This window comes from Blastomyces gilchristii (genome assembly GCF_000003855.2).
Source record: "Blastomyces gilchristii SLH14081 genomic scaffold supercont1.1, whole genome shotgun sequence".
In the NCBI taxonomy this organism is placed as follows: domain Eukaryota; kingdom Fungi; phylum Ascomycota; class Eurotiomycetes; order Onygenales; family Ajellomycetaceae; genus Blastomyces; species Blastomyces gilchristii.
Window position 1 is genome coordinate 6361948 of NW_003101682.1, and position 27354 is coordinate 6389301.

Sequence of the window (27354 nt, forward strand, 5' to 3'; positions counted from 1 at the left end):
CTTCCAAACCAGGGCGATAGAGTGGGAGGGGTAGGTTAGACCAGTATCAAGGTAATTTGTTAATCGACGTGGAGAGTATGTAGCTAGTGGAGTGAACCACCGACGACCTTACATGTTTAGGATGGAATTAGGGAGACAACAACGAATTCGAATAATGAAAAGGAAATGAAGCCCGCGGTCGTGTCAGTACAACAAGGCCACCTGTAAGAAACCGCATCAGGTTGTTTCTGAGGAGCCAGATACCCTACCTGGCTTTCTCCTCCAACCAAAAAGTTAGTGAGGAGATGGTCAATTGGAGCCAACACATTCCAGAAGACCGAACTAAGGCATAGTTGCATGGTTGGAACAATAATGAACAAGCGGCGCCTTACCAAAAGCGCGCCCAACAACCCGAATTCCACGGCTAAACCGGGCTAAAGAGAAAAATACCCTTGCCATGAAAGATGACATGATGGGATCTACTCCTCGTCGAATTCAGTCGGCCGTCGGCATCAAGGACCTCAACCAGTGGAGGGGTTCCTGGTGGAGCATGTAGACGGGTGGCTATTTTACACCATGTTTTGACTGCGCCACAGATGAGTTAATTTCATTTTGCCGGATGCATAGAGTTCGAAACTTGCTTCCTAGAGCTCGTGGAAAACGGTACGCGAACCGTTCGATGAAAGGCTAATAATTGTTTGTTTATTTATTCTTTTTGGGTTCCTCTTCTTCTCATTTTTTTTTTATCGCGGAATAGCTTTGGATTGCCGATATGGACTGCTCTACCACTACATGGAGAGCAGTATCTATGTAGCATCCAATAATAGATTTGATCAATAGCCCAAGGCCGTGGCTGATGGCGCTCCGCCTGGTGGGAAGAAATAATAGCATCCACATGTACCGAGTAGAGCCTTTCCAGAACAATCCCAGCTAGGTGTTACCTGTACCTACCTTTCCCTCGTAGCATAGCATTGAGTGCCTCGATAACGTATTCTCCCGTAGGATTGGCTGGGGGAACAAAGAAAGGGTGGCCCCATTGCTTTGGCACCATCTGGTAGGCAAATTGCTTTCTTTTAGGTCGACATGCATATCCATATCCGGGCTCAAGCATGCCTGTTTTCTTCTTTGTCAGTACGCTGTACGCTGTAATGTTTCTCAGCTCAGATCCTAACCTCCTAACCACGCTGTACATACCTATTATTATTGCCAAGCTACTCGTGGCCTCTCCTGCAAATAAATCAGATTTATCGACTTAATAAAATAATATGACGGCAAGGACCGAGGAGACAGGGTGGGATGATATTCTCAAGCTCCTCTAGCTCTAGTTTTGGTTGGAAAGAAAGGGAAAAAAAATAAAATCAAGAAAAGATATTGAAAATTTTTTTTAAAAAAATTCATCCAACCGAGCGATCTTTTTTTTTTTTTTTTTTTTTTTTTTTTCCTTTTCGGTCGTTCCCATCAGCCTCATCTTTTCTTTTCCTCGCCAACAAAACACCACAAAGGAATCATCCAAATCCATCGCGGTTTTACATTCGACAATTGACCCTGGGCCCGTTGCCTTTCTCCGCTTCACTTTCTTTCACGCAATTGATATCATTACGACCATAACATTCATTCTTATCCTCGCGTTCGTCTCCTTTGCCTTTCCTGGTTGTGTACCGCGTTTTCCATGAACTATTATTTGCATCTTTGACGCCTGGAATGAGCGGGCAGATGTGGCCAGCTCTGCTGACAATATCCGCAATCGATTGAGTATAAAGCCTCTCCTGCGGATGATCCTGAGCCAGATGCACTCTCGTTTTCAAATCCACCTGCAACTATCTAGCCATTCCTGCGCATAGACCCGACTCGTTCCACCGGCTGCTGAGCGACCTGCCTGGAACCCCCCACCATAAGCGCGCAGTTCCCAATAGGGCTATATCTCTTTTTGTTTCCTTTATTTTCTTATGGACACATCGATCTTGTGCAGCCGGCTGTTTACCTCACCCGTGTCGAGGCTGAGGAGCCAGAGCTCAAGCCAAATTGTGCTGCATGGCCATCTCGATATTCGACAGACCCGGGTCCCTGACTCAACAGTGCATTCCCATGCCTAACCTTCAAAAGACTCCTCCGTCAAAGCGGAGCATGTGGCATCGATTTCGGTTTCCATGGATGCCAAAGAGCAGCCGCCGTTCATCCTCCGGCGGATCTCGAAGTTTTCGTGATGCCACTTGTTACAATAATGAGAACAGCGACGTCAGCAGCCAAAGCGACAACTACAACAACAATAATCGTCCCCGGCCAGTATCGGGCGGAGTTGAAGTGGGCCTGCCTCGCCATACAACATTCAAGCGACAGAATTCGGAACAGCGGGAGCGCCTTTACCCCACTGAAGCAGGATGTCGTCGAGCGCTTTCCGTGGACGCACGGCGAGCCAGAAGCCGCCATCGAACCCGATCACCACCGCCAGTTCGCGCCGCACGATTGTCAGCGCCAGAGGTGCAATATAATGATCAGGATCTCACCATTCCTTCGTGGGTGGATAACTCACCGTTACATGCGCCGAACCAATATGGGTATGGAACTTATACTGATGGTACCTTCTCTGTAGATGGAGAGGAGGCGGAAGACATGCTGGAGAAGGAGATGGATAGTAGATGGATATTGAATTTGAGCATGCACTTTCGAGATCGTTCTGAGCGAGAAAAGTTTTTCGTCACTTACGCAGAGACCCCGAATAGATGGCTGAGAGTTACCGTATCTTGCGATTACCGAAATGCCGAACCAGAGTCCCTGGAACGGGACCTCAAAAAACTATACTACCAACGGGACAAGAATGCTCGGATATACGAATCGATCCGTGACTCTCTGCCTGAAATCCAGTTCTATGACACCGTCACCAACCTCAGATTAGAAACCAGGGAGGGTCGGCTTCATGTTCACGTCACCGAGGATATGAATGAGATCATTCCTTATCCGCCGATATCTACCATTGAATATCTGGGATTGGATTTGGTCCGCGAGAGCGACCTTTCCTTTGTTTCTCATTTGTCTGGATTTGCTTACCAAGTGAAACTAGATGGGAAGGACTACGTGAAGAAAGAAATTCCAGGGCCGGATATGGTCAATGAGTTTCTCTATGAAATTAACGCTCTTCATTCCTTGATCGGTTCCCGAAGTGTCATCCAGCTTAAAGCTATCGTTGTGGATGATGATATGTTTACCACCAAAGGTCTTTTAATCAACTTCGCAAAAAGGGGTTCCTTGGTCGAGTTGATCTACGACTATAAAGGAACTATTGAATGGTCCAGGAGAACTCGTTGGGCCCGACAAATTATCGAAGGCCTTGCCGAAATCCACGAAGCTGGTTTTGTTCAAGGAGATCTCACCGTGTCGAATATCGTCGTTGACGCCAATGACGACGCAAAAATTATTGATATCAATCGGAGGGGTTGTCCCGTGGGGTGGGAGGCTCCGGAATTTACGAAGCTACTACAAAGCAAGCAAAAGATATCAATGTACATCGGGGTTAAGTCTGACCTATACCAGCTAGGGATGACGCTTTGGGCGCTTGCTATGGAAATAGATGAACCTGGCAGCCAGCCTCGACCATTCATCATCCCAATCGATATGAAAGTTCCTGACTACTACCGAACCATTGTTGACATTTGTCTAAGTACAAGTCCTCAGAAACGACTTCCAGCCAAAGAATTACTTGGCTTATTTCCTCAGGATTCAACGATTGTACCCCAGGAGCTTGCAGCGAGCAGCTTAGAGGCTCTGGTACTTCCTCCGGTGGAAATTCCAGATGATTGCGGATACCAGGATGATAGCCCTTCTATATGGAATCACGAATACCTGGAGCAACCTGCTAACGATATTAAATTGACTAGTGGACCTAAATCGCTACGTGACTCGGAAGACGTAATATTCTTCGATCCGTGCATCGATCACGGGCCGCAACGCTTCCCTTCGGAATTCAGAGAGCTGAATGGACAATTTGGAGAATTCCATATTGGGGACAATCCACTTGAGTTTCCTACTAAAGAGGGTAGTATCGAACTGGAATCCCCCTCGAGGGCTGGTCTATGCTCAGAAATGCATAACACTCTAGCGTTTGAAAGTTCGTTGGACGAAATATACTCAGGCGTCAAACCGCCTATCTCGTGTGGTATTAGGTGCAGTATAATGATGCCTAACGACCAGAACAGCGAACCGCAATTACGTGAGGAACTTACCCCCTCCCATGATGGCGTTGAGAGCGATGGACAGAAAATATACCACATCCCTACTGAGGTCGTCGAAATGACTGAGCCACTAGTGCAACATACACCCTTTTCCCAAAGCTTCTCAAGTATCTTACTTGAGTCATCGTTACCCATAAATCCTGCATTCCCTCTTTCAATTGTACCAAAGGATATCAGGCATTCAAATCCAGATTCTGAGGTCCCAACTCCCACAGAAATGAATTCCCCGGATTCCCTAATGGACTCTTCCAGGCAGCAGGATACCGGAAGTGGGCGTGGTGATAGCCTGCTTATATCGAAATTGCCCATTAACCCAGCTTTTAAAGACCCCTCTGAACTAGAACAGCAGGATGACGTGCCCATTGAGTTAGAGCTGTCAGTGAATCTGGCTGTCAGCTCCCCTGAGCCAGTGAAGCAGGATGATCTGCTTTTTACATCAAAGCTACCAATTAACCCGGCCTTTAAGGATTACCATCTTGAACAAGAACACAATAGCCACTCATTTTGTTCCAATATTATTCTGGATGAAGGCCCCTCAATCCCCTCAAGGCCAGATACTCCCACCCTTCAAACGGAAATCACTTCGCATCATGACTTTCGGACGGACGACCTTTTTGTATCAAAACTGCCAATTAATCCGGCTTTTAAGGACTTTAATTTTGAACAAGAACAACGGAATAGCGGTTCATTTTGTTCCAATATTATTCTGGATGAAGGCCCCTCAATCCCCTCATGGCCGGATACTCCCGCCCTTCAAACAGACTTCATTGGGCAACATAACTCTCGGACGGACGACCTTTTTGTATCAAAGCTGCCAATTAACCCGGCTTTTAAGGACTTCCATTTTGAGCAAGAACCGTGGAATAGCAGTTCATTTTGTTCCAATACTATTCTGGATGAAGGTCCCTCAATCCATTCAAAGGCCGGATACCCCAGCCCTTCGATCAGAGCTAACTTCACCACATAACTCTCGGACGGACGACCTTTTGTATCTAGGCTGCCAATTAACCCAGCTTATCATACAGTTTTAGGAATCCCCCTGAAACTTCCATTCTCTCTCGGGATTCCAAGGAGTCTCCAGTGATATCCCCTATGGTATATGTTCTTTCTAACCCGAAAGAAATTTCAAGGCCACAACGGTATGAAACTGGTCATTCTGGAGACCTTTTCCAATCGGAATTGCCGATTAATCCGGCCTCTAAGGATCCTGTCCAACGAGAACTTCCAACCAACTATCCTGACAGAGCTCTGACGGTGTTCTTTGATACCCGAGAGTGCCTAGTGAGGAAGTTACAACCTTTAGCAAACATATTTGTCTCATAGGCTGCCAATTACTCGGGATTTCCCATCTTGCATATTCTTTCCCATTCGTGAAAGGATGGGTACGGACGTTACAACTAACCCATGTTTTTGCCAACAATTGAGCCAGCTCGACTAAAACCCAGGGTTCCACTCCTCGTCCTACTCAACAAACTTACCTGAGAGGAACCGTTACGTTACAGGATTCTTTTATTGTCCATCCAACGGGTGGAAACGTCAGCTATGCTCTGTTCCATGTACCACTCTACCAACGTTACTCAGTTACTCAGTTCCGACTTTCTGTGTTCTAGCGTTTAACACTCTACATTTCCATTTCGGCAACGAACCCAGTTTTATTTAACGACAGCATGTTTAGACACATTGGTATGAAGAAAATTTTTCCGATGTTTGGGATGGTAAGGGGTCAATCATAGTTTTACTTCTGTTAATTTGTTTGTGATTTCATTCCGATTTTATTTTATTTTTTGGTTTTGGACTTAGTTTGTGTTGCAGCTTTTCGTTCTGAGGCACAACCGTTTTGGCTTCCGGCGAGGGTTTATTTTTACGTACAAAAGCATTGTTGATTGGTACCTGAATGTTTGGCAAAATCTTTATTGTGTTCTTATTCTTTACCCCACTTGTTTCTTGATGTACTGTACTTTCTACCTTCTTTGTTTTCTTTGACAATGCGGAGTTTTCCCTGGCGTTTTGACAGTAACGTGTTTCTCTTCCCGTCGAAATAAAAAAAAATTCCCTTACATCGCTTTTGTATCTTTTGATATTTTTCGCAAGTTCGAGGCTTTCTCATGCATGGTTTGTCACTTCTTATTGTTTTTGCACGCCCTTTCCGGAATCCAATCACGCCCCTGGCAGACGAGTTCGGGGGATCGCTCCATTCCACAAAAAGTGGGAATAACCTTCGCTTTGGGCGCGAGCCGTGAAAGTAAGTGGCTAACAGCATGACTCCCGCGCAGGTGACTCAAGATGAGAAAACTAACATTTTCCCAGTCGCCTGTAGGATCCCTGTGAATGCACATCATCATTATTATCAGGAATGGTGATACAATTTGCTCTTCTTCCAACGCACCATCAAGTTCCCGGCTCCCCCCCACTTTAATCCAAAGCGGAACTGATTCCACCGAACACCCACGACTACATCTAGACTCCTAACGCTACACAACTCATATTACAATTCCCCTTAGTCACATTCCAAAATTTGCCTCGTCCAACCCCCGCATCGTCGGACGAATAACGGGTGTCGGCCGCCCTCAATTATCATTTCCCGGATCCTTGCAGCTTTTCGTGCTGTCAATCTCTATCCTCCCCTCCTCCCATCCAGTTATTCAACAACGTGGTGAATCTTTTCAAAATTCGACAGATCGATGTGCTGTCCTCCGAGTGATACCCTTCCAATCATTCTTTCAAGTGCTATTTACCTTTCTCCATAACGATAACCAAACATTTTAAACTAGCCATTCTCGAGATTGGGCCTTTCGCCTTCACTCTGTTGCCTTCTTCGTTTATTCACGTTCATGTTTCTCCTCTCCTCTTCCTTTCTGTTTTCGTTGGATTTGTCTTTTTTCCCTTTTTTTTTTTCTTTTTCTTTTTTCTTTTTTCTTTTTTTTTTCTCTTCCTGTTTTCATCGCCGGTAGCAATTGCCGTGCAAGATTTCACGATGTTATGAGCTATGACATTTTTATATTTTCATTCGCATTTTTAACCAATTTTTAATAAGATCTGAAGCTATTTTTTTCCATTTTTTTTTCCATTTCATCTCTCTCACCCCATTTTATATACCTTCTGGTTACTGAAACGACGCTTTTGTGTCATGGAACCGACATTTCGTTCGGAGAGAGAAAGAAAGAGCCTAACCTTCGACAGCGCGGGACAAAGCTCTTATGGATATCTGTATTTAGGAGCTATGATTGAAAGTTATAGTATGAAGATTGTAGTCAGACAATCTTTTTGTATGAAATATGAATTCTTCCATGCGACGGGATTCAAGGTCTGGACCTACCAACCAGAGCCGTAAACTGCATTTCCCACAGCAATCTGTGTATTGGAAGCCCCATTGCTTGGGTTCAGATGACTTCTGTCCAGCCAGTACCTTTTGCATGAGATATTTCTGTCGGACTAACAGTGCCACAGAGATGGTGCACACATAAATTAGGCATTAGACCTCACTTTCATTTTGCCCCTGACATTCTAACTCGGATAATAAACCCGTTGACACGGCGTACAGCGATTGTGTATAAATGTCCGACATAATCGCTGTCTAGACTCTATAGTTATCGGGTTAAGCCATAATTACTCATCCGCTAAATATCTCCCGGCACGAAGGAAGTGAAGAAGTGGAAAAGTCCGCTTCCCTCAACTGCTAACAGTAAACTTAAGTAAAAGGTTGATATGGGGCATCTATCCAAACTCTACTTCCATATACATACACCCCGGTATATTTCACTGCCCGAATCCGCAAACATCCCAGCGCCATAATCAATTTCCTCAATGAAAAAATATAGCGAATTTGCGGTCAATAGAGGAAGTAGTAAGAGGGGGGAATCGAATAGCAAGAAGAAAAAGCCCAGGAATATCATCATTTGGGAATATCCGCTCAGAACGAAATATGTAGAGACAAACCATAAAAGGAAGACAAGAACGAGAAAGTAAACAAAGAAAATAAAGGAATCAAGATATACATCTGCAAACGGTACATCATGTACACCCATCAATAAAGGGGATTATATATTCTGGAAAATTAGACGCCGGCCGAAAGGTTCTCTTGAGTAAAGGAAGTTATAAACAGAACGTATAATTAACCGTAGTAGCCTGGGAAAGGAGAAGATAATTAGAAAGGCTTGTCCGAGTCAGCTGCTTTGACTTCAATCGCGGTCGTAGGAGCTTCGGGACTGCCAGGACTTCCGGGACTACTAGGGCTACCAAATCCCTTATCAGCAGTCTCATTTACTGGTGTTTTGTCTGATTTCGACGTCTCTGATTCAAGGATTGTTGGTTTGTCATCTGACGAATCTGCGTTTATAGCTTTAGAATTGATAACTAGAGTAGCAGGCTCCAATATGTCGGTTTCATTCGGCTCTTTCTCTTCGAGTGAATCGCTAGTTTTCTCACTCTGTTCGAGTGGATCGCTTTCTGATGTTTGCTGGACGATTTCTGGATTGTCCAGCCCATCATCGTCAGGTGTGGGGGTTTCAATAACGCTATCTTCCGCCAGGGTTGGGTCATTTGCGGGAGTTTCTGATGGGACCGGTAACAGGTCACCTTCCTTATCAGAAACGGAAGTATCTGGGAGTTTCACAACAGAGTCATCCTCCTCAGCTGCCTGGGCATTTTTGTTGGGGCCATCATCTTCGGCTGCTTCTGTGATAGTTGAAACAATAGCCCCTACTGAAGGGGAGGCCTTGTGCCGTCTGGTTGTTGCCGCAACATTTAATGCCTGCTCTGACTGTTCCCCGGGAACTGGCTTTTCTGCCTGTGTTTCTGACTCTTTCCGCATAATGGTCATCCGTCTACTGGAGTCACGTTCAGGAGCCACGTTGTTCGGTGGCTGGAGCCCTTCTGCTTCTCTTGGGACCGTATAATTATCCTCCGGTATCAGATTATAAATATCACAGACCGTCTTAAAGAAAATGTATAGTCCATCGTGGCCTTCAACCTGCCAAAATACCTCGCGATGCTGGAACCACGCATGTGCAAAGATCCGATAAACGCGGCGAAAAATGTTGGTAAGATGCTTCATGCTCGTCTGGGGCCCTCCAGATGACTCCGAGCCAAGAGTCAATCTGCTTGGGAAGTATTTTGGTGATGTCAGGATATTCGCCGCCCAGTCAAGGGTGTGACAGCAGTAATCGATGGCGCAACATGATTTAGGCGGATCATGGACGGCACATAAGTATTGCCATTCGGAGGCACGCATTTCGGGACATGTTTGAGCAGAGCACGGCGGGTCTTCCGCAAAAAAGGCAACAATCAGGTTATTAGCCTTCATGGTGAGAAATCGACAAAGCTCATATAGCCATAGCGATCTTTCTACTCCTTCTGGAGGCTCCGCAAGAAACCGCGCAATGTCACGAGTTATGGGATTTAGAGTCGAGGAGTCGCTAGGTCTGGTATAGTGCTGATACAAGGCTTTGAGGTGCTCTTGTAATTGGAATGGAGAATCGAGCTGAATCGCGACAATTGGTTAGCGCCCAGCCACTCAAGGGAGGTTGAGGGATTGACCAACTTGGGAGAGAGGAACCAGAGGAGGACCTGAGGCCATGTCTGCAGATTTGGTCCCCGGACGTATTCTCCGCATCGACGCATCGTCAGGCTCATGCGGTAGCCCCAGGAGCTCTTCGCTGGTAGCTCCAAACCCTTCGCCAACCGTAGGGGATTGAGGCCCAATCTGCACCTCTGTGAACGGCGGGGGACTAGGCAATCGAGGCGAGCTCGAGGGAGAAGCACCAGCAGTCGTCATTGCAGGCTGGCGCAGACGGGGAGGATACGTCGTGGTAGGGCTGGTAGGGAACAGCGGGAAGAGAGCCTGGAGGTCGTCGCCGTCGTCGTCTTCGTCGTCGTCTTCGCTGCCCGACGCCCGCTGGTGAAGCTCTGACGTTGGCTCGAACAAGCACCAATCCAAGGCCATGGCGGAGGCTAGTTCTGCCGCCCCGACAAGCCCTAAGCCCTAAACCCTGCCGAATATAGCTGCTGGGGTAGAGTCGTGGAGATAAGTTATTTATTAACTAACTCCTGGGCGAGTCGATAGGATACCAGAGCAAAGATTGTCCAGCTTCCTCCTCCGGATACTGTTGTTTTGGTTGCAATCGAAACTTCTTTTGTTTGGGTAAATAGAAGATGAACTTTAGAGACGGCGATGAGGAAGGCCCGCCTGAACTGGTTGATGTCGACGCCCTCGAGGAAGAGACGGCGGCAAAGTCACCTACTGAGCGGAAGTTCAAGAAAGTCCCTATCACAATAGTAACAGGTAAGTGGATGCGGAGTTGTTGTGTTGTCCAGTAAAGAAATAATACGACTGTTGTTAGCTAAAATAAAAGTGCGTTCGTTGTAGGCTATTTGGGCGCGGGCAAGACGACACTACTTAACTATATCCTAGGAGAGGAGCATGGGAAGAAAATAGCGGTGATTTTAAACGGCTTGTAACCACCCAGCCTGATCCATATGTTAAGTTTACACACCCGCTGACTGATTTGACGGGCCTTGTAGAATTTGGTGATTGTATGTGACCCTCTGGTCTTATATACATACGGTTTTATGCGTGTTGTGTGCTGTTTTGGGGGGTTAACTACTGGTTACTGACTGTTACAGCCATTGATATCGAGAAATCCCTAACGGTCAACAAAGATGGCCAACAAGTTGAAGAATGGCTCGAACTGGCGAACGGCTGCATATGTTGTTCCGTTAGGTAAGTTAAAAAAAAAAAAAAAAGCTTATATGCATATTTTGCATTTGTGTCTACTATTCCAGCTAATATCACCGACAGAGACACGGGAGTAGTCGCCATTGAATCGCTCATGGAGCGCCAAGGCACATTTGACTACATTTTGCTGGAGACAACCGGCCTTGCCGATCCAGGTAACATTGCACCGTTGTTCTGGGTTGACGATGGCCTAGGCAGTACTATCTACCTGGATGGGATCGTCACCTTAGTCGATGGGAAGAACATCCTCCGGCTTCTTGACGAGCCAGCGCCGGCGGAGGTCCAGGGAACGCACCACGGCGCGGTTCTTACCACAGCTCATCTCCAGATATCACATGCTGACGTGATCATACTGAACAAGAGTGACCTGCTTACTGCCGCTGAGCTTGACAAGGTTAAGGAGCGGGTAATCTCCATTAACGGCCTGGCTAAAATTATTGTGACGGATCATAGCAAAGTCCCCAATCTCGAAGGCACAGTGCTTGAACTCCATGCTTATGACAATGTGACCGATGTCGATTTCAGCGAGAAGGGCCATAGTCATCTGGATCCTGTAGGTTATGCTTCTTCTTTGCTGAATTTGCCTCCCTATGTAGAGGGTTGCCCCTCTTCTTCGTTCTGACTATTTATGCTCCGTCCAGTCAATATCAACCCTCTCCTTCACCATTGACAAGATAACGCCAGAATGCGTGCCCAAAGTGGACGCATGGCTGCGCTCGTTACTGTGGGAGCGTCAACTTCCACCGACAAATCAGGGCCAGCAGAAGATTGAAGATTTTGAAATCCATCGATTAAAGGGGTTGCTCTGCCTGACAGATGGCAGTACGCAGGTCATCCAGGGAGTACAGGAAGTATTTGATATTACAGAGACTGATAGCAGGCACCCATCGGCTTCGGGGAACCACTGCAAAATGGTCTTGATTGGGCGAGGGTTAGGCATGGATAGCAGCCCCTGGCGAGAGAGCTTACAAGCTTCTCTCGGACGTGCCAGTTAATTTTTTAGGAATTCTTTTTTGTCATTTATCTAAACAGAAATGAAACTACCTATCGACATAAATGAACAATATGGAGGATATTTTAGCCGTGGCCGTGCGGTGGTATATGGCGATGGGAGGGAGCCGCCCAACTAGGACAGGAGCTGACATGCGAAACCTCACGGAAATATTTGACAATAATTTTCAAAACGCAAGATACTGACCGCACGGGAATGAAAATTGAGATATACTAATACGACTAGTCCCAAGGCGGGCTCAGCCTTTTTGAGCATATAATCCTTTAGCATATCATCTCGGGTAGTAAAAGTTGCTAACTCGCTGGTGTTCCTGCGCCTTATCGATAACCGAAGCCAAATGTCGGTACCAAGATCTCATTTGCGGACAAAGTGACTACTAAACCAAAACCTAGAGCACAAAGACACCATGATTTCTAAACACTGGGGTATAGACGCATAGGTGGGTTGATTCCGAGGTGAGATATCGGTAAGGACAAGAATACTGCAGTTTAGGCTAGGTTGAATAATACTTTGGGAGGCAGTATAAACTTATGCTCTAGATGTAAACCGAGCCCCAAACAACGGCGAGTTTTGCAAGTCGCCTTCTGACATTTCAGCATCCATATCAATAGTCCGATCCCCATCTCCATCCATATCACGATCATCCAGCGGTAATATGTGTACCGCTGGAGAATTCACGGGGCTCATGGCCACCCTAGGCCTGCTCTTAAACACGCTGGCATAATCCGCATCCTGACTAAACAGTTCTTCCTTGGGGGTTAACGTTCCAGAGCTTCCTGGCATGAGGCTCCGCGAATCGCGCTTTTTGGGAGTTTCAAACTGGTTTGTAGGAAATACTTGCGATTTTCGAGGCTTCGCTGCTAGAGACTGTCGGGGTCGTGCGCTAGGTGTGGGGAGGAACGACATTGAATGTCTTGTACGTTCAATAAGATTGCTTGAAACAGAGCACGTAGAATTTACAGAGATTAATTGTGGGGATTCGGCGTCCTCGTTTACGGGACTAGGGTTCGAATCGTATTCGATGGTGATTGATGGAGTAGCAACGCCAGAAAAGTATTCGTAATGCGGAGTTCCTGAACCGCTTACCTCTCCGCTTTCTAGCCTAGGGGAGCCTCTGCTGCTCCCCTGGGTTGGAAGAGAGGAAATGATGGAAGCATTATCCATATAGTTGGAATTGGGAGTTGGTTGGTCGGCGAGAAGACTTAACGCTGCTTGGTCCAGTGAATAATTACGATTTGAATGAATATTGGATAGTCTCCGATTTCTTGGATCCCCTGAATCTGGCCGCTCTTTCTTCTGAGAGATATTGACATTGTGCTTGAGAAGTGCAGCATCAAGATCTGAAACCAATGAGGAGTACTTCGTGTCATTTAGCGACGGTGGAGTCGATTTTCGATCTGACTGAGCAAGTGAAGCGATCGTTAACGGCTGGTGGTTCCGAAATGCCAAAATCTTGGAAGAGCTCCGATGTTTGGATGGTGGTGATGCACGTCTTTCTTCAACGAGAGTCTGTTTAAACTTCCGCCACTTTTCAACCCTGGCTTTCTGCTCTGCGAGTCGATTATCCAAATCAGCCAATAGATCAGAAGAAGACCTGTTTTCCATGTCATCCAACCGTCCATTCTTAATCAGTGACAACGCCCGTGAAAATGATGATTCAAGAACGCGATCAGTGAACACTTGCATTCCACCATTGAGAATTATGTCGGCCCATTTTTCATTTCCGTACCATAGGTTCATTATCTCATGGGTAAGTTCGGCTTCATTTGCAGTCGGTTTGTTCGCAGCTTCTTTTGATCGGACAGCAAGCTCTTTCGTCTTATTTTCAAGCAGAATTTTCAGATGGTCATAAGCTTCTCGTACATGGCATTTATCATTAATCATGGTCGTAAGTGCGGCACGATGCGCTATAACCAGCGGAACCAGCATCTCTTGTTCTGGGGAGGAAGTGCATCCATTGATTGTCATCTCAAGAACTGGATTTTTGTGTTCACCCTTGCGCGCCAATATCACCTCCCGTAACACAGCCAAAGAAAAGGTGGCCAGTGCCTCCTCGAACTTCTCCCCTTTGCACTCATCTAGCATCGTCTTGCGGAGGATCGCTTCTCTTCCGAGAACGCCATTCTTTTTGAGATCGGATAGGGCACGAAAAAGCGCAGCCCGAAGGTTAACAGATTGTAAGGGCTCCAGTGGAGGGAAAAAGGGGCGCAATCTCTAATAGCATAGGAAAAAAAAAAGAACAAAGGTTTAGAATCCTTTTCAAATACAATAGTAGAATGGTACTGGGCCTATCTAACGGAGGCTTACATTCTGGGTCCCTTCTGGGTCCCATATCGTAAACAGTTGGTACAGAGACCATTCCACCGCTTTAATGCGTTGGCGGAGATTTGGTTGAGCGCCTGCAAAGGAGCGGACAGTTATATTTGGCCAGTCAGGGAGTTGGTCAAGGCGTAGCAGCCTCAGGTTTCGCACAAAAATGGTGATATTTGAGGACACCGGCCAATTAAGCCCCTTTGGTTTAGGTGAAGGGCGGGTGGAAGATTGCATTGCAAAAAGTCATAATCGATACTCCAATGATTTAACCAATAATGCCACTCTGTATTCATCCGTGGTTTCCTTTTTGTCCCTACTCTTCCGCGCATGGAGCCGTCGAAGTGGGTAGATATGCAGCTTGACAGCTGCCGTTGTCGCTGCATAGAATGAAGAACGGTTGAAGCCCTTTGTTTACTTTGGGATGAGGTGCCAAGAGCTCTGTTTGTCGTATTTGCACAGTTTGCACAATTTGCTTTGATTCTCCGGATTACAATCTTCCAAACCAACTTTCACCTGACTACTGCTGGAGAACGATAGGTTTCCTCCTGGATGAGCATACTTTGGTGTGACTTTCATTTTTTGTAATTAGACTTGCGAAATACTTTACACTTTTCGTCGTTGAAAACCTACTTCTTAATATTGCCTTACCTATCCCCCGTGGTGGCTGATATTGCCGATATCATGGGGTCGACTGAACCGACAGAAGCTCAATGGACAGCTCAGTCCGGTTTGTATTCTCCAATCCTATGGGCTTATCTTTGACGGAATTCTGACAATAAAATGTCTAGTCCTCGTCACCCTACCCCATCCTCCTCCGGAGAACACTCCCACTCCTGTTCCTTTCTTCCACCTTCTTGAGCGCCTAAAGACTACCAAACGCGAAGGATGGAGACGATTCGGTATTGCCCATGGCGAATCGATATCTGATCACATGTATCGCATGTCCATCATGACGATGTTTGCCCCGCCTGCTCTGGCCTCTAGGCTAAACATTCCCCGCTGCACGAAAATGGCTTTGATACATGACATGGCAGAATCCATAGTCGGCGACATCACGCCAGCAGACACACACATAACGAAAGTGGAAAAGGCCAGGCGGGAGGCGGAGGTTATCGAATATATTACCAAACCTTTGCTTGGAGCGGTACCGGGCCTCGCCACCCAGGATATCCAGGAGATATTCCAAGAGTATGAGGATAACGTTACACTCGAAGCCAAGTTTGTCCATGACATCGACAAGCTGGAGCTGTTGCTGCAGGCCGTGGAGTATGAACGGTCCCATGCTGGGAAGTTGGATTTGTCGGAATTCTTCCACGCCCTGGAAGGCATCAAGCTTCCTGAGGTGAAGGAATGGGCTATGGTCGTGATGCGGGAACGAGAATCATTCTGGGCAGGCCAGTCGCGGGACGCCTAAGCCTGCTCTTCGGACGCTTTAGTGCAATGATGAATGTGCCATGAGCGATGAAGTCGTCTTCAAGTCATCCTTATTTTCTATTTTTTATGCCATAGACGGTGCACGAGCAATTCATTTTGCGATGTTAACAGCGGAGTTGGAGTTGAAACTTTCTTTTTGGGCGGTTGGTTTTCTTTTCCTTTTGATCCCAGCATCATAAATATGGCATTCGCTAGAAGTTTTAGAATCAAACCTAGGAATAGACATTTCCTGCCTTACCTCCTCGCAACCTAATTCCATGTGTATTATCATAGATCTCTAAATGTCGTAAACGCCAGTAAATAAAATCCTCTAAAAGTTAAATCCGTAACTGTAACGCCCCCAACCTCTCTCTCCATATAATCTTCCCACCCCCACTGGTATAGTCCATATCACTCGAAAAGACAACGAAAACCCTTCAATCCACCGCCTCCCCCTCCATCTCCTTAGCTAACGCAAACGCCTCTTCCATCATCTCCTCCTCTGACCTCGGCTCCCGTGTCTCATTATCAACGCCCGGAAACCTAGAGCGCTCCCTCTCCCTTTCCCTCTCCCTCTTTTCCTCCACCATCTCCCCCAAATGCCTCGCGATATTCCCCTCCCGACCCTCCATCATTTCATAAATAGCATCAGAACCACCCCTGTGCTCCAAATCCGCCTTCCGCCTCGGTATTATATGCGCATGCACATGCGGCACCGTCTGCCCGGCTTCCGGGCCATCCTGGATAGCTATATTTAGGCTTGTGCCGTGGTATACGCGCTGGATCATGCGACCCACGCGTCGGACGGTTAGGAAGAGGTCGGTTGTTTCGCTAGGGGTGAGGTCGGTGACGCGCGGGACGCGCCGGAGGGGGCAGACGAGGACGTGGCCTGGTAAGAGGGGCTTGAGGTTTACGAGGGCGAAGGAGAGGGGGGTTACGTAGAAGACCTGTTGGTTGTTGATGTTAGTTAGGAGTTGTGGGGTGTGAGTTTCCGGGGGCCGGGGGTGGTGGGGGGAGCTTTCCTGTGGTGTCACTAAGAAAGGGCCGAAATATATTGGGGTTTTGGAGATTAGGGACATTGTGAAATAGGCGTTTCTGGTACCAGGGAAGTGTACGAGCAAGCAGTTGAATATACGGTGGGACGACAATGTGGTGGGAGTGTCCTGAGGAATTGCAGGTCTGGCGGATTGTGATGGCCAAGCAAAGCCCCGGGGTTTCAAGGGCTCCTGTTTTGCAAGGAAAATATTTTGTCAAATACACACATATACATGATATTATAATTTTATAATATTTTTTCTATTTCTATATGCAATATGCCCGTTTAAACTACCAATCCAGTGTTTTGTGATAAAAAAGACTTATCTTCAGTCCAAATCCAAGTACTGTCAACTGTCAGGGCGTTGAACGAACAGAGATAACAGATACAGCATCACTCAACTCAGATGTTGGATCGATGTCGCTTCCGCCACAATCTGCATCTCCGATATCACTTGCTATCCGCGACGTAGATTCTTCTTCCCTCTCATCAACTATGTCCCCGTCATGCGCCAGCTCACCATCCTCACCAGGCAATAAAAACCCACCGCCCTCATCAACAGGTTCCCTCCTTCTGTCTTCCCATTCAAAGCCAGTATCGACAGGAGGAATATTGCGATCGAATCGCCCGTTACCATTGGCAAACGGATTCTGCTCCTCCCCATCACCACCACTCCCATATTCCGCCTGAATGCGCTCAGCAATCCGCAGCCCCATAATGAACTTCCTCCACGTCGAAAGAATAAGTTTATCATGCTTCAGTTTTTCCCTTTTACGCCGTTCAGCATCCTCTGCGCGCCAGGCATCCTTGACAAGGCCCGCGTTCTCAGATGCCACAACCACCCCTTCAATGACGGGCACGGCCATTTTACTCCCGAACTCAAACCCAGTAACCGCCTCCGCGTAATCGACGCCTAGCTTCTTGCAGATCCGCACCGTCCCGCGCCAGGGGATGTGTGTCGCGCCTTTTGGGATCATAGAAGGGACGAAGCAGTCGATGTTCCCGTAGGCATTTTTCGGGATCTTCCCGTCCTTAATTTGTGGGGGAATGATGTATTCTGTCTGATAAAGGGCGTATAAGCCCTGTTTTTGCTTCTCACCGCTCTCCCGTTCTGCCTCCTCAACTTCACGTTGCCGCGTTATTGTTACTGCGCGTATTGGGACAAGCTTCAATGGGGCTTCTCCGACCTTAATCTGCCGACCTTCCTTGTGCCAGCTTTCCGCGGAAAGACACTTCTCAACGTCTGACCTCTTATAAACTTTTTCCTCTTTCATCTTGTCTCCCTTGCCCGAGGTAAAAGTTCGGACATGCCGTGCGCCGGGCCGTATAGCCTCCTCACGACGTAGAAACCGCTCAAGGACAAACTCCGTAGAACTCCGTAGGCTCTGTAATGTATCTCCTTCCTTCTTTTGAATCTTTTTCTCAGGCTGGTTCGGAATGAGATCCTTCGCATCCTCCTTCTCGTCAACGATAGTTCGCTTGTCCTCTGGCCGTACGTATCCCCTCATTGCACCTTTGAACCAATCGTAGAAGAAATATCGCGCGGGCCCTCTACCGCCATGCATGGGGATCTTCTCAACAGGCATGCGGAAACCCTTGGTCTTCCCCGGCCAGGTATGCCGCTTGAGATATCTGGTAGTGACATCTTTGGCGGTTGCGTCTGGTGAGTATGCGACCACATATGCAATTACTTGCTTCGCCTTTTCAGCTTTAATGCCGCGCGGTTCAAATGAGGATAAAAGCTCAGGCGTTGTCGCGACAGCATTGGTGCTCGGTAAAATTAGAGCCTCAACTGGAATTATTTCATGTGTGACTGGTGAAACCGCCTCAGTCCAATATATTGGGAAGGGAAGATCGCTGTCAAATCTCTTGCCTGTAACTAGATTATCTTTCTTCTTTAATCGCCGCATACTAGATTTGGGCGACGGGGCGTCGGCATCACTACTTCCTTCACTGGCGGTTAGTAGCACTTCTGCAGCAACCCCCGTCGCCGTCGCCGTCGCCATTGCCGCCTCCTGTTCCTTTACGCGATAGTTTTCCACTTTCGTCCATCCAAATCCGAGAGGTTGTAGACTGGCGACCATCCTTGCTTCAATATTCAGCGCCCTTAGCAAAGCAGTAAACAGCTGCGCACCTACGTCCCGCGAGCCTTCAGAGCGACATGCCATGTCGCGAAACTCATCTAGATTCCCAATCCGCTCACCATGGTCATATTTATCATGGTCACCTTTGTGGAAAGAGCGGATTTCCTCCTGAAGCGTCGCGATAGGTCGATACCCCATTTTCCGTAGCCCAGGAGCTGTAGTTTTGAAACGCTTCCTCCAGTACGCGGCAAGAACCCTCAGAAGCTGGATTGTGGGATCTCCCCCGCTCAAATCTGGCTGGCCGGGCTCTAGACGAGAAGCCTCTTCCCCCCAGTCTCGTTGCCGTTTGTTACTTTTCTTCTTATCCTTCCCTTTCCCTTTTCCGATATTGGGCGGGGGCTCAGGTTGTTTCCGGCCAGCGGCAATCTCCCATTTCTCGATTTCCTTCTTGATAGCGGGTGGTAACTGGTCTCGCAGAATCTGATGGAGTTCTGTGTCATTGATCCACCAGTTACGGATGGCATTGTGGAATAGGAGGAACTGCACGTGCATGCAATGTGTTTGGATGCGTATCTCCCGTTCAATCTTGCTGGGGCCTTTCTTGCCCGGAGCTACGGGGTCTGTAAGTGTGGTGTGATTCTTTTCCAGTGTAAGCTCGAGGTCTTGCGGCGCTGTAGAGCTTTTCGGTGTAACGGGAGTTGACGCTGAGGTCGCCTGCAGCGCATCTTCCCAGTTCTCTTCATCATCATCATCATCATCATCATCATCATCATCATCATCATCATCGTCTGTTTTATGTCCTTGGTTCCCTTCATCCGTATCTGTGGAAGCTAACGAGGTCAAGGGTGATTCAGAGTCGTTATCAGACAATCCCGCTGCGATTTCGTTCGCATATTCTCTTGTTGATGGTCCTAGATCTGCGAGTTCAAGCGCAGGACGCTTGTTGGGGAATGGCTCTTCGGACAGTCCCCGTTTCCGGGGTAGGAATGGAGGCATACTCTGGCACCACTCAAGAATATGTTATCTTGCAGCGGCATTACCGCACATTCGTCTTATTGTCAAATCATTATATGGTGCTTTACGTGTGTGCCATGTGGCCCAAGGAGAAGCTTTCGTGCTGATACGTAAGTTCTCTCGTCGCAAGGTTTCGAAGCTGACTCCTGTTGCCGCGAGATGTCCATGAATGAAGAAAGCCCAAGGTCACATGACCTTGATTGATTGCGCCGGCATACATTATCTCAGCAAGCTCATACGCTTCTGTAGGATAGTACAAGAACATAATATAGTGGTGGGTCACGTGATCTAGTGGGATCGCTAACCGCAACAGCCGTAACGGCCACCCCCCCTCGAGATAACAAGAATCACATACAAAAACACCCAATCCACCAAGATAGTCTGTCAAAACCAAATACAAATGTAAAATTAAGCATTCCCAACTTTTACATATGTAAGACCTAGTGAAATCATGAATTGTATAAATATCACATTGTTTAGAGATTTAATAAGTTCATTCACTATTATCTGAGTAGTGAAAATATATTTTAAATTAATAATTCTCTGATTCAACTATCAATATGAAAAATGAAAACATATATATAGATATTGACAGCAAATTCAAGATCACTTAGCAGAGTTATTAAGTAATTATATTAGATCTTTGCTATAGAATTCAGACTGTATAGACTATTCTCAATTACATAGACAAGTATTTTCAGCAAATCTGTCTTAAATTCAGTAAGTTGTCTTATATAGATCTTCTTAGTGAGATGCTTATATAGATATATTATTACTATATTCACTTAACAGAGTATTTAACTATGTAGTACTACTATTATAAAAAGAATATAATTGATAGTATCAGTGATAATAGAAGTATAGATCTCTTCTCTAGAATTCTTCTTAAGTCAGTTATTATAAATCACTCAATGTAATTTTTTAAGAATATTATCAGAATCAGTATTCAGATCTACAGATCTATCTTTCTTAAAAAATACTTAATAATCTGAAGTAATTGATTTATTTCTCAGAATATCAGATCTAGAGATCAAACTTTATATATTATATCTTTTCAGATTGATAATCTTATATTATATAAACTTCTTTTAATAATCTTTTACTCTCTTTAAGTGAGATGTAACATTCTTATAGAACTTCAGAAGATTATCTGTAATAAGACTTAAAATATATATAGTCAGTAATTTCACAGACTGTAATTATATAGTATTCAGATTATTAATATCAGAAGTATCTTTATTATTAATCAGATAAATATTAGATTTCAATTCTATAATATAATTAATAAGTGTTATAGATATAATAACTGATTCTGATTTTTCAGTAATTGAAAATCTTATATCACTACTGATAATAATCTTATCAAATTCAGAATTTTATAGATAATAGATTAATATATCACTGAATTCAATAATATAATAGAAATCAGTATATAAAGAAAGCTTATTCACAGACTTCTAAGATTTATATAAGTGAATACAAATCTCTGTACTCAATCAGTGAAAATGTCTTACATTTGATAAGATGTTCATAAGTGTATATTAAGAAATCTTATATGAACTTAAAATTACAGAAGTCTCTACAGTAGAGAGTCAAAATGTTAAGTTGTAAAGAACTATAGATATGAGAGTATTATTAATTATTATAATTACTATCTCTAGAACATCTGCTCAGAACTTCTTAGAGAGATTATCTTTTAAAAGAGCAGCTCTAATCTGTCTTATAATAGTGTAGATCTCATATTCAGAAATATTATCTTAGTGTAATGAATAAGATATTATTGATTTTCATTTAATATCATATAAATTCATGACTGTATGTATATATATGAATTAGAAAACATTATTAATATCAGTTTATAGAAAAGCAGAAGCTGTATATCTGAAATTACTCATGAATCTGAGTCACAACTCAAAGTATTGAACAGTCTTATTCTTGAACTTTAAAAAATATACTCAATAGTAGTGAGTTGCATCATAGATAATAAGCATTCAGTATTTAATTTTCTGATGAAACTCTAAGAAATAATCAGAGAGATCTTTCAATGTATATTTATTATCTATAAGAATAATAATATGAATCTTCTTAATAAGTTGAATAGATCTAGACATCAGTATTTTTAAATAATTTTATTATATACCTGTCTTAACACATTCTTTGCAAAAGAACTCAGTCTTAGAATCTTTAATTATAACTTCAGTATGAGAATCCTTGATTATAGTAATTATAGTATTATTGTGAATATAAATGAGATTACAGTACTGAGATTACAGTGCTAGTTTAAAAGAGTTCTTAATATCTTTGTATTCTTAAAATCTATATTCAGAACTGCAGAATCAATATTATTAACAGTAATAACAGCAGTCACAGAAAGAATAACTTTTCAGTTAAAATTATATTCATAAGATATCATAATATACTTGACTGCCTTGTTGAGATGATCAGAAATCTCATTGAACTCTTATTCAGTAATTATATATATGTTATTCTGAGTGATTTGAACTGTATGAAAAATAAAAAAATAGTGAAAGATAATGTAAATTGAAATCTCTGATCTTCAAGCTTTATAAATAAGAGCAGGTTAACTATAATAATACAAATATAGTGAACATTCTGCAAGTTAACATCATTACTCTTAATCTTCAAGATAATAGTTTCAATCTTCTTAACAAACTCAGTTCTCTCAGTTTCAGAATTAACAGAGATGTTATTATTAAAAGATTTAATATTTGAAAAAGAATGAAGCTTACTTATCATATTCAGACTTGTACATGTGTTCAAATATCAAGATCTAGAGAATGGTTTTTCAGTGACTGTGAAAGAGAAATAGAACTCAATCTTTGTAATTACTACATTTACTGCTGATTGAGAACTTATTAAGTCATTCTTCTTCTCTTTCTTTTTATCATCATTCTTCTTGTTCATCTTCTTTTTCTTTTTATCAGAGTGTAAGATGAAACACCTGTCAACAGTATATTCATGTCTTTTACAGTGAGTGTACTTTTATACAGTTATGCTTTTATTCTTATCTTTATTCTTATTGTTTTTCACAGTCACAGAATCAGTCTGAGACTGCTTCTTTCACTCAGTGATACTCTTTTTGAACATTAAATTAATCAGTTACTTTATTAAATTATTAATATTAATATTAACAATGAGTTCTTAGTCAGTGAAGAAAAACTCATTCAGATGTATCTTGATAAATAGTTTTTAATAATCTTGTAGATTGTTAAGAAAAAGATTTTAATATACATCTTCAATACTCTGACAGAGCTCTTTGTGATGAGTAATAAAATAGTGAAAATGTCTTTAAAAAGTAAGATAATCACTATTCTTAACTTGTAATTTTGTTAATTTTTTGAAGATATTAACATGTTCTTCAGTCAGTGATATTATATATTCAATATTAATCTTATCTCATAGAGCTGCAGTATTATCAGCTTCTAAGGTTTTAATAGTGATTTAAATATTTTTAACAAGGCTTGATAGTATATAGACTGACCGTGTAACCGTATGACTGTGTCTGAGATCAGAACTAGAATTTTTGATAGTCTTATTATCAATTCAACTAATCTCATTACACAGTTTTAACATTAGATAGTAGTCTCATACTGTCTCAGTGAGACTTACTGTCTAATCTTATCACATTTTTCAAATAAGATTATGATTTTCACTTCTCAATTTAAATTATTTTTATTGCTTTAAATGACTTTAAATCTCATTTGAGTGTTATCAAAAAGTGTTACTTTTTAAAAATTTAAACATAGTGTAAAAAAAACCTTCAAATGTCTAAAAATAGTAACTTTATGTCAAGAATGAAACTAAATGAGATTAAATGAAATCACTTTCTCATTTTTTTCAAGTCATGATTTCATTTTGAGATTTGATATATTGTTACTTTGCAGGTTTTTTAAATGACTAGTCTCAGCAGAATTCATATCAAGAAATATATGAGATTAGATTAAATGAGATTAAATGTGAAATTCATAATCTCAGCAGTCAGTCTAACAGTATATATCTATATAGAGACTTGAAACAAATCTTTCACTTGTTAGAATTAATATAATGTTTAAAAAAGCTTTCTTATTAAGTTTTTAATAAAATGTTAATTTCATTAATAACTTCTGCATTAGTTAACATATTAACATATCAGACTTTATAATTAAAGCTATTAAATGTGATCACTGATTTAATATCTAGTATATATTTAACTTTCTTTTAATATTTCTACAACTCATCTCTCATGATATCTTGTAAGCTTTATACAGAAACAGATATAGTAAGATATTATATAATTTCAGTTATAGTTATTTAATTCTGAAGTATTATCTGTATCAAATTCATAAAATTGTCTGCGGTATAATAGATAGATTGATTCAGATCATCATTAAAAGTCAGTATTCTGAAGATGAGAGATAGTGAAGAATTTAATAAGTTAAAATAAACAGATTCTATAGATAAATATTAACTTTGCTTTTCTTTATTCTGAAGCTTCTTCATTATTTCATTATTAAATTTCATACTCTGATGAAAACTGATCTCAGTCTTATCTTACAAGTCAGAAACCTTCTTATAATAAGTAATTATTCTATTAATAAGTTATCTAGTAGAGTGAGTAATTCTGAGCCTTGAGCTAAACTCTGAAGTAATAGATATATTACTTATATCAAGATAACTCTACTTCTCTTTACAATGAAGAACATACTTTTTCAAAAGTATATAAATCTACTGACTGATAGATTCAGAGAAAATGAAATATCTGTAATAAAAAGTAAGAGTCTTTTTAAAAAAGATAAACTATTCTTATTAAAAATATTAATATAATATTCTAAAAAGAAAAACATGTCATTCAGACTATAATCTATAGAATAGTTAAAGATTGTATTAATAGATCTATTTATAAGAATATAATATAGTAATAAGTTATATAATTTAGTAAGATTACTAATTATAACAGTTATATCAGTTAATAGATTCTTCAGATATTTATTATCATTTTAATACTGAATTAATAATTATATTATAAGCTAGTCTCAAATAAGTAATAAGCTAACTTAAATAGTAAAATTAGATTATATAAGTAATAATATTTTATAAAGTATCTGAAAAGAAACAGTTTCTGATTATTAATAATATAAGAATAATTTACTTAGTACTTTAAGTATAAAAGAGAATTTTAACTTAATTTCATAAATTCATTATTTCTATATTATTTTAAAATCTTAGAATAATAATATTCTTATAATATATCTGATTTTTATATTCATATCTTAAGTTCTTAGAATAGAAGTATTATTTTAAAGTTAACTAATGTATTTTTGAATACAGTAATTTTAATTCAATTTCTCATATAAAAAAAAGCTCTTAGAAATTCTGAGATTAAAAAATATAATTATTTTCAAGAGTATATATCTATCTTAAATATAGATTTTTTTAAAATATTAAAGAAATATTTCTATTCTTCTTCTCTTTAGCTATAAGCTAAGGTGATTTTCAAATCTCAAAGATATGTGAGTATATAGTAATAGAAAGTCAAAGTTGAAGAATCTGAAAAATTCTTATAAATCTCAGAAATCTTCATTGAAGATGAAACTGTTTCTTCTCAGATCCTCTGACAAGGATTGCTCTGAGCACATGACTTGTATCAAAAGTAGGTTAGTGTCATGCCAGATTAGTTAATAATGCTGCAACCTGTTCAAACCGAGCCAGAGGGTCTGAGCCCGCTGAGATAAGGCATACAATTTAATGCTTGTCTATGTACGGATTAGAATTTCTTGACTGACCCATTGATTTAACCTGGACCTGGAGAGTATGAATGATGGCCTTGACTAGAGCGTATCTCATTGAAATCAATAGAGGGGTTGCTGAGGCGTATGTTAAAGAAGCGAGTTGTTGGTGTTTGTTGTTCGGACAATGAATGCTTTACTCGTGAACAGGATTCAGGGTAACGTAACCCGACCATTGTGTTCCTAGTTTGCGGAGTAGACAGAAGTTTGGAGCTGGTCGGGACCTCGGCGGGGTAAATATCAGGCAATTCAAAATATTTAGTAGTCAGGTAAAAACAGTAAACCTCTTCCTAAGACACAACACAGCCAGCATCTCTCAACAACTCCATATACGCCGGATACCATTCCATTATTTTCCAGAAGAAATCAATACACACCATTTGACCTGAAAATGGAGGCCGCTGCAAAACTTTTCTTCTCCTCTCCACGATTCGCCGTCGCCGGCGCCAGCACCGATCCCAGCAAGTTTGGCTACAAGAGTGAGTTATATATATAAGCAATCCACACGGGTGAAAAATGAAAATAAGCCATTTGATGTTCCTGGATGCTCATAGTAACATTTCACCACGAATAGTCCTCGCCTGGTACCACCAGCACTCCCTCCCCGTCACTCCCTTGAACCCGCGGGCCTCCGAAATCCCCCTGCCCTCAAAGACATACAAGACTGTCCCGTCGCCCTCCGCTCTCCAGGTGCCTACCCAGACATCTCTCTCCATCGTCACCCCACCCAAAGTGACGCTGGCGGTCCTGAAGGAGGCAAAGACGTTGGATATCCCCGCCGTGTGGCTACAGCCGGGAACCTTTGATAACGAGGTGCTAGAGTACGCGCGGAAGAACTTCAAGGCGGCGATTGCGGGGGAGGAGGCGGGCAGTAATGGGAGTGAGGGCTGGTGTGTGCTTGTTGATGGGGATGATGCGTTGGAGGCCGCAGGGGTGAGTTGGACAGCGCAGAAGCTGTAGTAGTTTTGGGTGTTGGTTTTGATGGTGGACAGATTGCTTGCGAACAGAATTTTCCCAGCGCTCTGAAATTAGTAGCAAAACACTGCCAAGAAATCAAAATATACATGTTTCTCTGAATCATTCAATTATCATTCAATATGCATCTTTTTCAATTAAATATCACTCGTACACATCTTTCTTATATTTATCATCAAAGTCATGCATATTGTTCGACAGGATTGCGGGCCGACCGCTTCGGCCCACACGCTCGCTGCGACCGCCAATCCACGTGATCGGCGATCGCAAGCTCCGTAGACTGACCGTGTGACCGTCGTGTCTGGGACCAGGACCAAACTTTACAGTTGTCACATTGCCTAAAAGCATTACTTCTGATCATGGTTTATGTTCATCATGATTTCAAATCACATTATTTCAAATATTAAAGATCTCAGATTCACTTTTCAAATAAAAATCTAGTCTTAGATAAAGAATATATTTAAATTCTTAGTTACATTTTCATTCTGATTTCATTATTAAGAATGATATTAAATAAGACTATAAAATCATTTCTTACTTATATAATATTATAATATAGTACTCATTTGTTAAAAATTTAATAAAGAGTGTTATTAAATATTATTACTTTTCTAAATATAGATTATAATTTATATAATTTTAATTATAAAAAAATATAAAATATAAAAAAAAAATAAAAAATAAAAAATAAAATAAAAACAAGAAAAAAATTATAATAAAAAAAAAGAGAAAGAAAAAAAGAAAAAAGAAAAATAAAAAAAATCAAGATTATAAAGTTATAGA

At 42.3% G+C, this 27354-nt stretch overlaps 8 protein-coding genes across 8 annotated transcripts; 4 read left to right on the forward strand and 4 right to left on the reverse strand.

The window, feature by feature from the left end:
• The first annotated feature begins 1418 nt into the window (after nt 1–1418).
• BDBG_00670 (serine/threonine protein kinase) lies at nt 1419–8334 on the forward strand. The gene is made up of 2 exons (XM_002629378.2): nt 1419–6561; nt 6667–8334. Exon 1 carries the CDS (start codon nt 2011–2013, stop codon nt 5170–5172), a length of 3162 nt encoding a protein of 1053 aa, XP_002629424.1. The 5' UTR covers nt 1419–2010; the 3' UTR covers nt 5173–6561; nt 6667–8334.
• BDBG_00672 (Mob1 family protein) lies at nt 7129–10699 on the reverse strand. Its single transcript, XM_002629380.2, has 2 exons — nt 9745–10699; nt 7129–9684 (listed from the first exon to the last, which is right to left on the reverse strand). The coding sequence occupies exons 1-2, from the start codon at nt 10144–10146 to the stop codon at nt 8350–8352; spliced, it is 1737 nt and encodes a 578-aa protein (XP_002629426.1). The 5' UTR covers nt 10147–10699; the 3' UTR covers nt 7129–8349.
• BDBG_00673 (CobW domain-containing protein) lies at nt 8406–14296 on the forward strand. Its single transcript, XM_031719989.1, has 6 exons — nt 8406–10485; nt 10570–10653; nt 10725–10736; nt 10827–10923; nt 11002–11491; nt 11580–14296. Exons 1-6 carry the CDS (start codon nt 10356–10358, stop codon nt 11931–11933), a joined length of 1167 nt encoding a protein of 388 aa, XP_031575953.1. The 5' UTR covers nt 8406–10355; the 3' UTR covers nt 11934–14296.
• On the reverse strand, nt 10785–14635 carry BDBG_00674 (uncharacterized protein). Its single transcript, XM_002629382.2, has 2 exons — nt 14258–14635; nt 10785–14164 (listed from the first exon to the last, which is right to left on the reverse strand). Exons 1-2 carry the CDS (start codon nt 14495–14497, stop codon nt 12479–12481), a joined length of 1926 nt encoding a protein of 641 aa, XP_002629428.1. The 5' UTR covers nt 14498–14635; the 3' UTR covers nt 10785–12478.
• Nucleotides 14636–14750: 115 nt separating this feature from the next.
• BDBG_00675 (hydrolase-HD superfamily protein) lies at nt 14751–16988 on the forward strand. The gene is made up of 2 exons (XM_002629383.2): nt 14751–14990; nt 15052–16988. The coding sequence occupies exons 1-2, from the start codon at nt 14945–14947 to the stop codon at nt 15675–15677; spliced, it is 672 nt and encodes a 223-aa protein (XP_002629429.1). The 5' UTR covers nt 14751–14944; the 3' UTR covers nt 15678–16988.
• Nucleotides 16114–16755, reverse strand: BDBG_00676 (bis(5'-nucleosidyl)-tetraphosphatase; the record flags this gene model as incomplete). Its single annotated transcript, XM_002629384.1, has 1 exon — nt 16114–16755. One exon carries the CDS (start codon nt 16753–16755, stop codon nt 16114–16116), a length of 642 nt encoding a protein of 213 aa, XP_002629430.1.
• An 80-nt stretch (nt 16989–17068) lies between the features above and the next one.
• Nucleotides 17069–19792, reverse strand: BDBG_00677 (Rad4 family protein; the record flags this gene model as incomplete). The annotated part of the gene is made up of 1 exon (XM_002629385.1): nt 17069–19792. The coding sequence occupies one exon, from the start codon at nt 19790–19792 to the stop codon at nt 17069–17071; it is 2724 nt and encodes a 907-aa protein (XP_002629431.1).
• A 5786-nt stretch (nt 19793–25578) lies between these two features.
• BDBG_00678 (uncharacterized protein) lies at nt 25579–26846 on the forward strand. Its single transcript, XM_002629386.2, has 2 exons — nt 25579–26075; nt 26171–26846. Exons 1-2 carry the CDS (start codon nt 25988–25990, stop codon nt 26554–26556), a joined length of 474 nt encoding a protein of 157 aa, XP_002629432.1. The 5' UTR covers nt 25579–25987; the 3' UTR covers nt 26557–26846.
• The last annotated feature ends 508 nt before the right edge of the window (nt 26847–27354 follow it).

What these genes read in the sequence shown, in the direction of transcription:
- BDBG_00670 (XM_002629378.2), top strand. Translation starts at nt 2,011, where the DNA reads ATGGCCATCTCGATATTCGACAGACCCGGGTCCCTGACTCAACAGTGC.
- BDBG_00678 (XM_002629386.2), top strand. Translation starts at nt 25,988, where the DNA reads ATGGAGGCCGCTGCAAAACTTTTCTTCTCCTCTCCACGATTCGCCGTC. An exon ending in CAGCAAGTTTGGCTACAAGA is followed by an intron (nt 26,076 to 26,170) that starts GTGAGTTATATA and finishes CACCACGAATAG; the next exon opens with TCCTCGCCTGGTACCACCAG.
- BDBG_00672 (XM_002629380.2), bottom strand. Translation starts at nt 10,146, where the DNA reads ATGGCCTTGGATTGGTGCTTGTTCGAGCCAACGTCAGAGCTTCACCAG. An exon ending in CTCTGGTTCCTCTCTCCCAA is followed by an intron (nt 9,685 to 9,744) that starts GTTGGTCAATCC and finishes GTCGCGATTCAG; the next exon opens with CTCGATTCTCCATTCCAATT.
- BDBG_00675 (XM_002629383.2), top strand. Translation starts at nt 14,945, where the DNA reads ATGGGGTCGACTGAACCGACAGAAGCTCAATGGACAGCTCAGTCCG. An exon ending in TCAATGGACAGCTCAGTCCG is followed by an intron (nt 14,991 to 15,051) that starts GTTTGTATTCTC and finishes TAAAATGTCTAG; the next exon opens with TCCTCGTCACCCTACCCCAT.
- BDBG_00674 (XM_002629382.2), bottom strand. Translation starts at nt 14,497, where the DNA reads ATGCAATCTTCCACCCGCCCTTCACCTAAACCAAAGGGGCTTAATTGG. An exon ending in ACCCAGAAGGGACCCAGAAT is followed by an intron (nt 14,165 to 14,257) that starts GTAAGCCTCCGT and finishes CTATGCTATTAG; the next exon opens with AGATTGCGCCCCTTTTTCCC.
- BDBG_00673 (XM_031719989.1), top strand. Translation starts at nt 10,356, where the DNA reads ATGAACTTTAGAGACGGCGATGAGGAAGGCCCGCCTGAACTGGTTGAT. An exon ending in CCCTATCACAATAGTAACAG is followed by an intron (nt 10,486 to 10,569) that starts GTAAGTGGATGC and finishes CGTTCGTTGTAG; the next exon opens with GCTATTTGGGCGCGGGCAAG. An exon ending in GCCATAGTCATCTGGATCCT is followed by an intron (nt 11,492 to 11,579) that starts GTAGGTTATGCT and finishes TGCTCCGTCCAG; the next exon opens with TCAATATCAACCCTCTCCTT.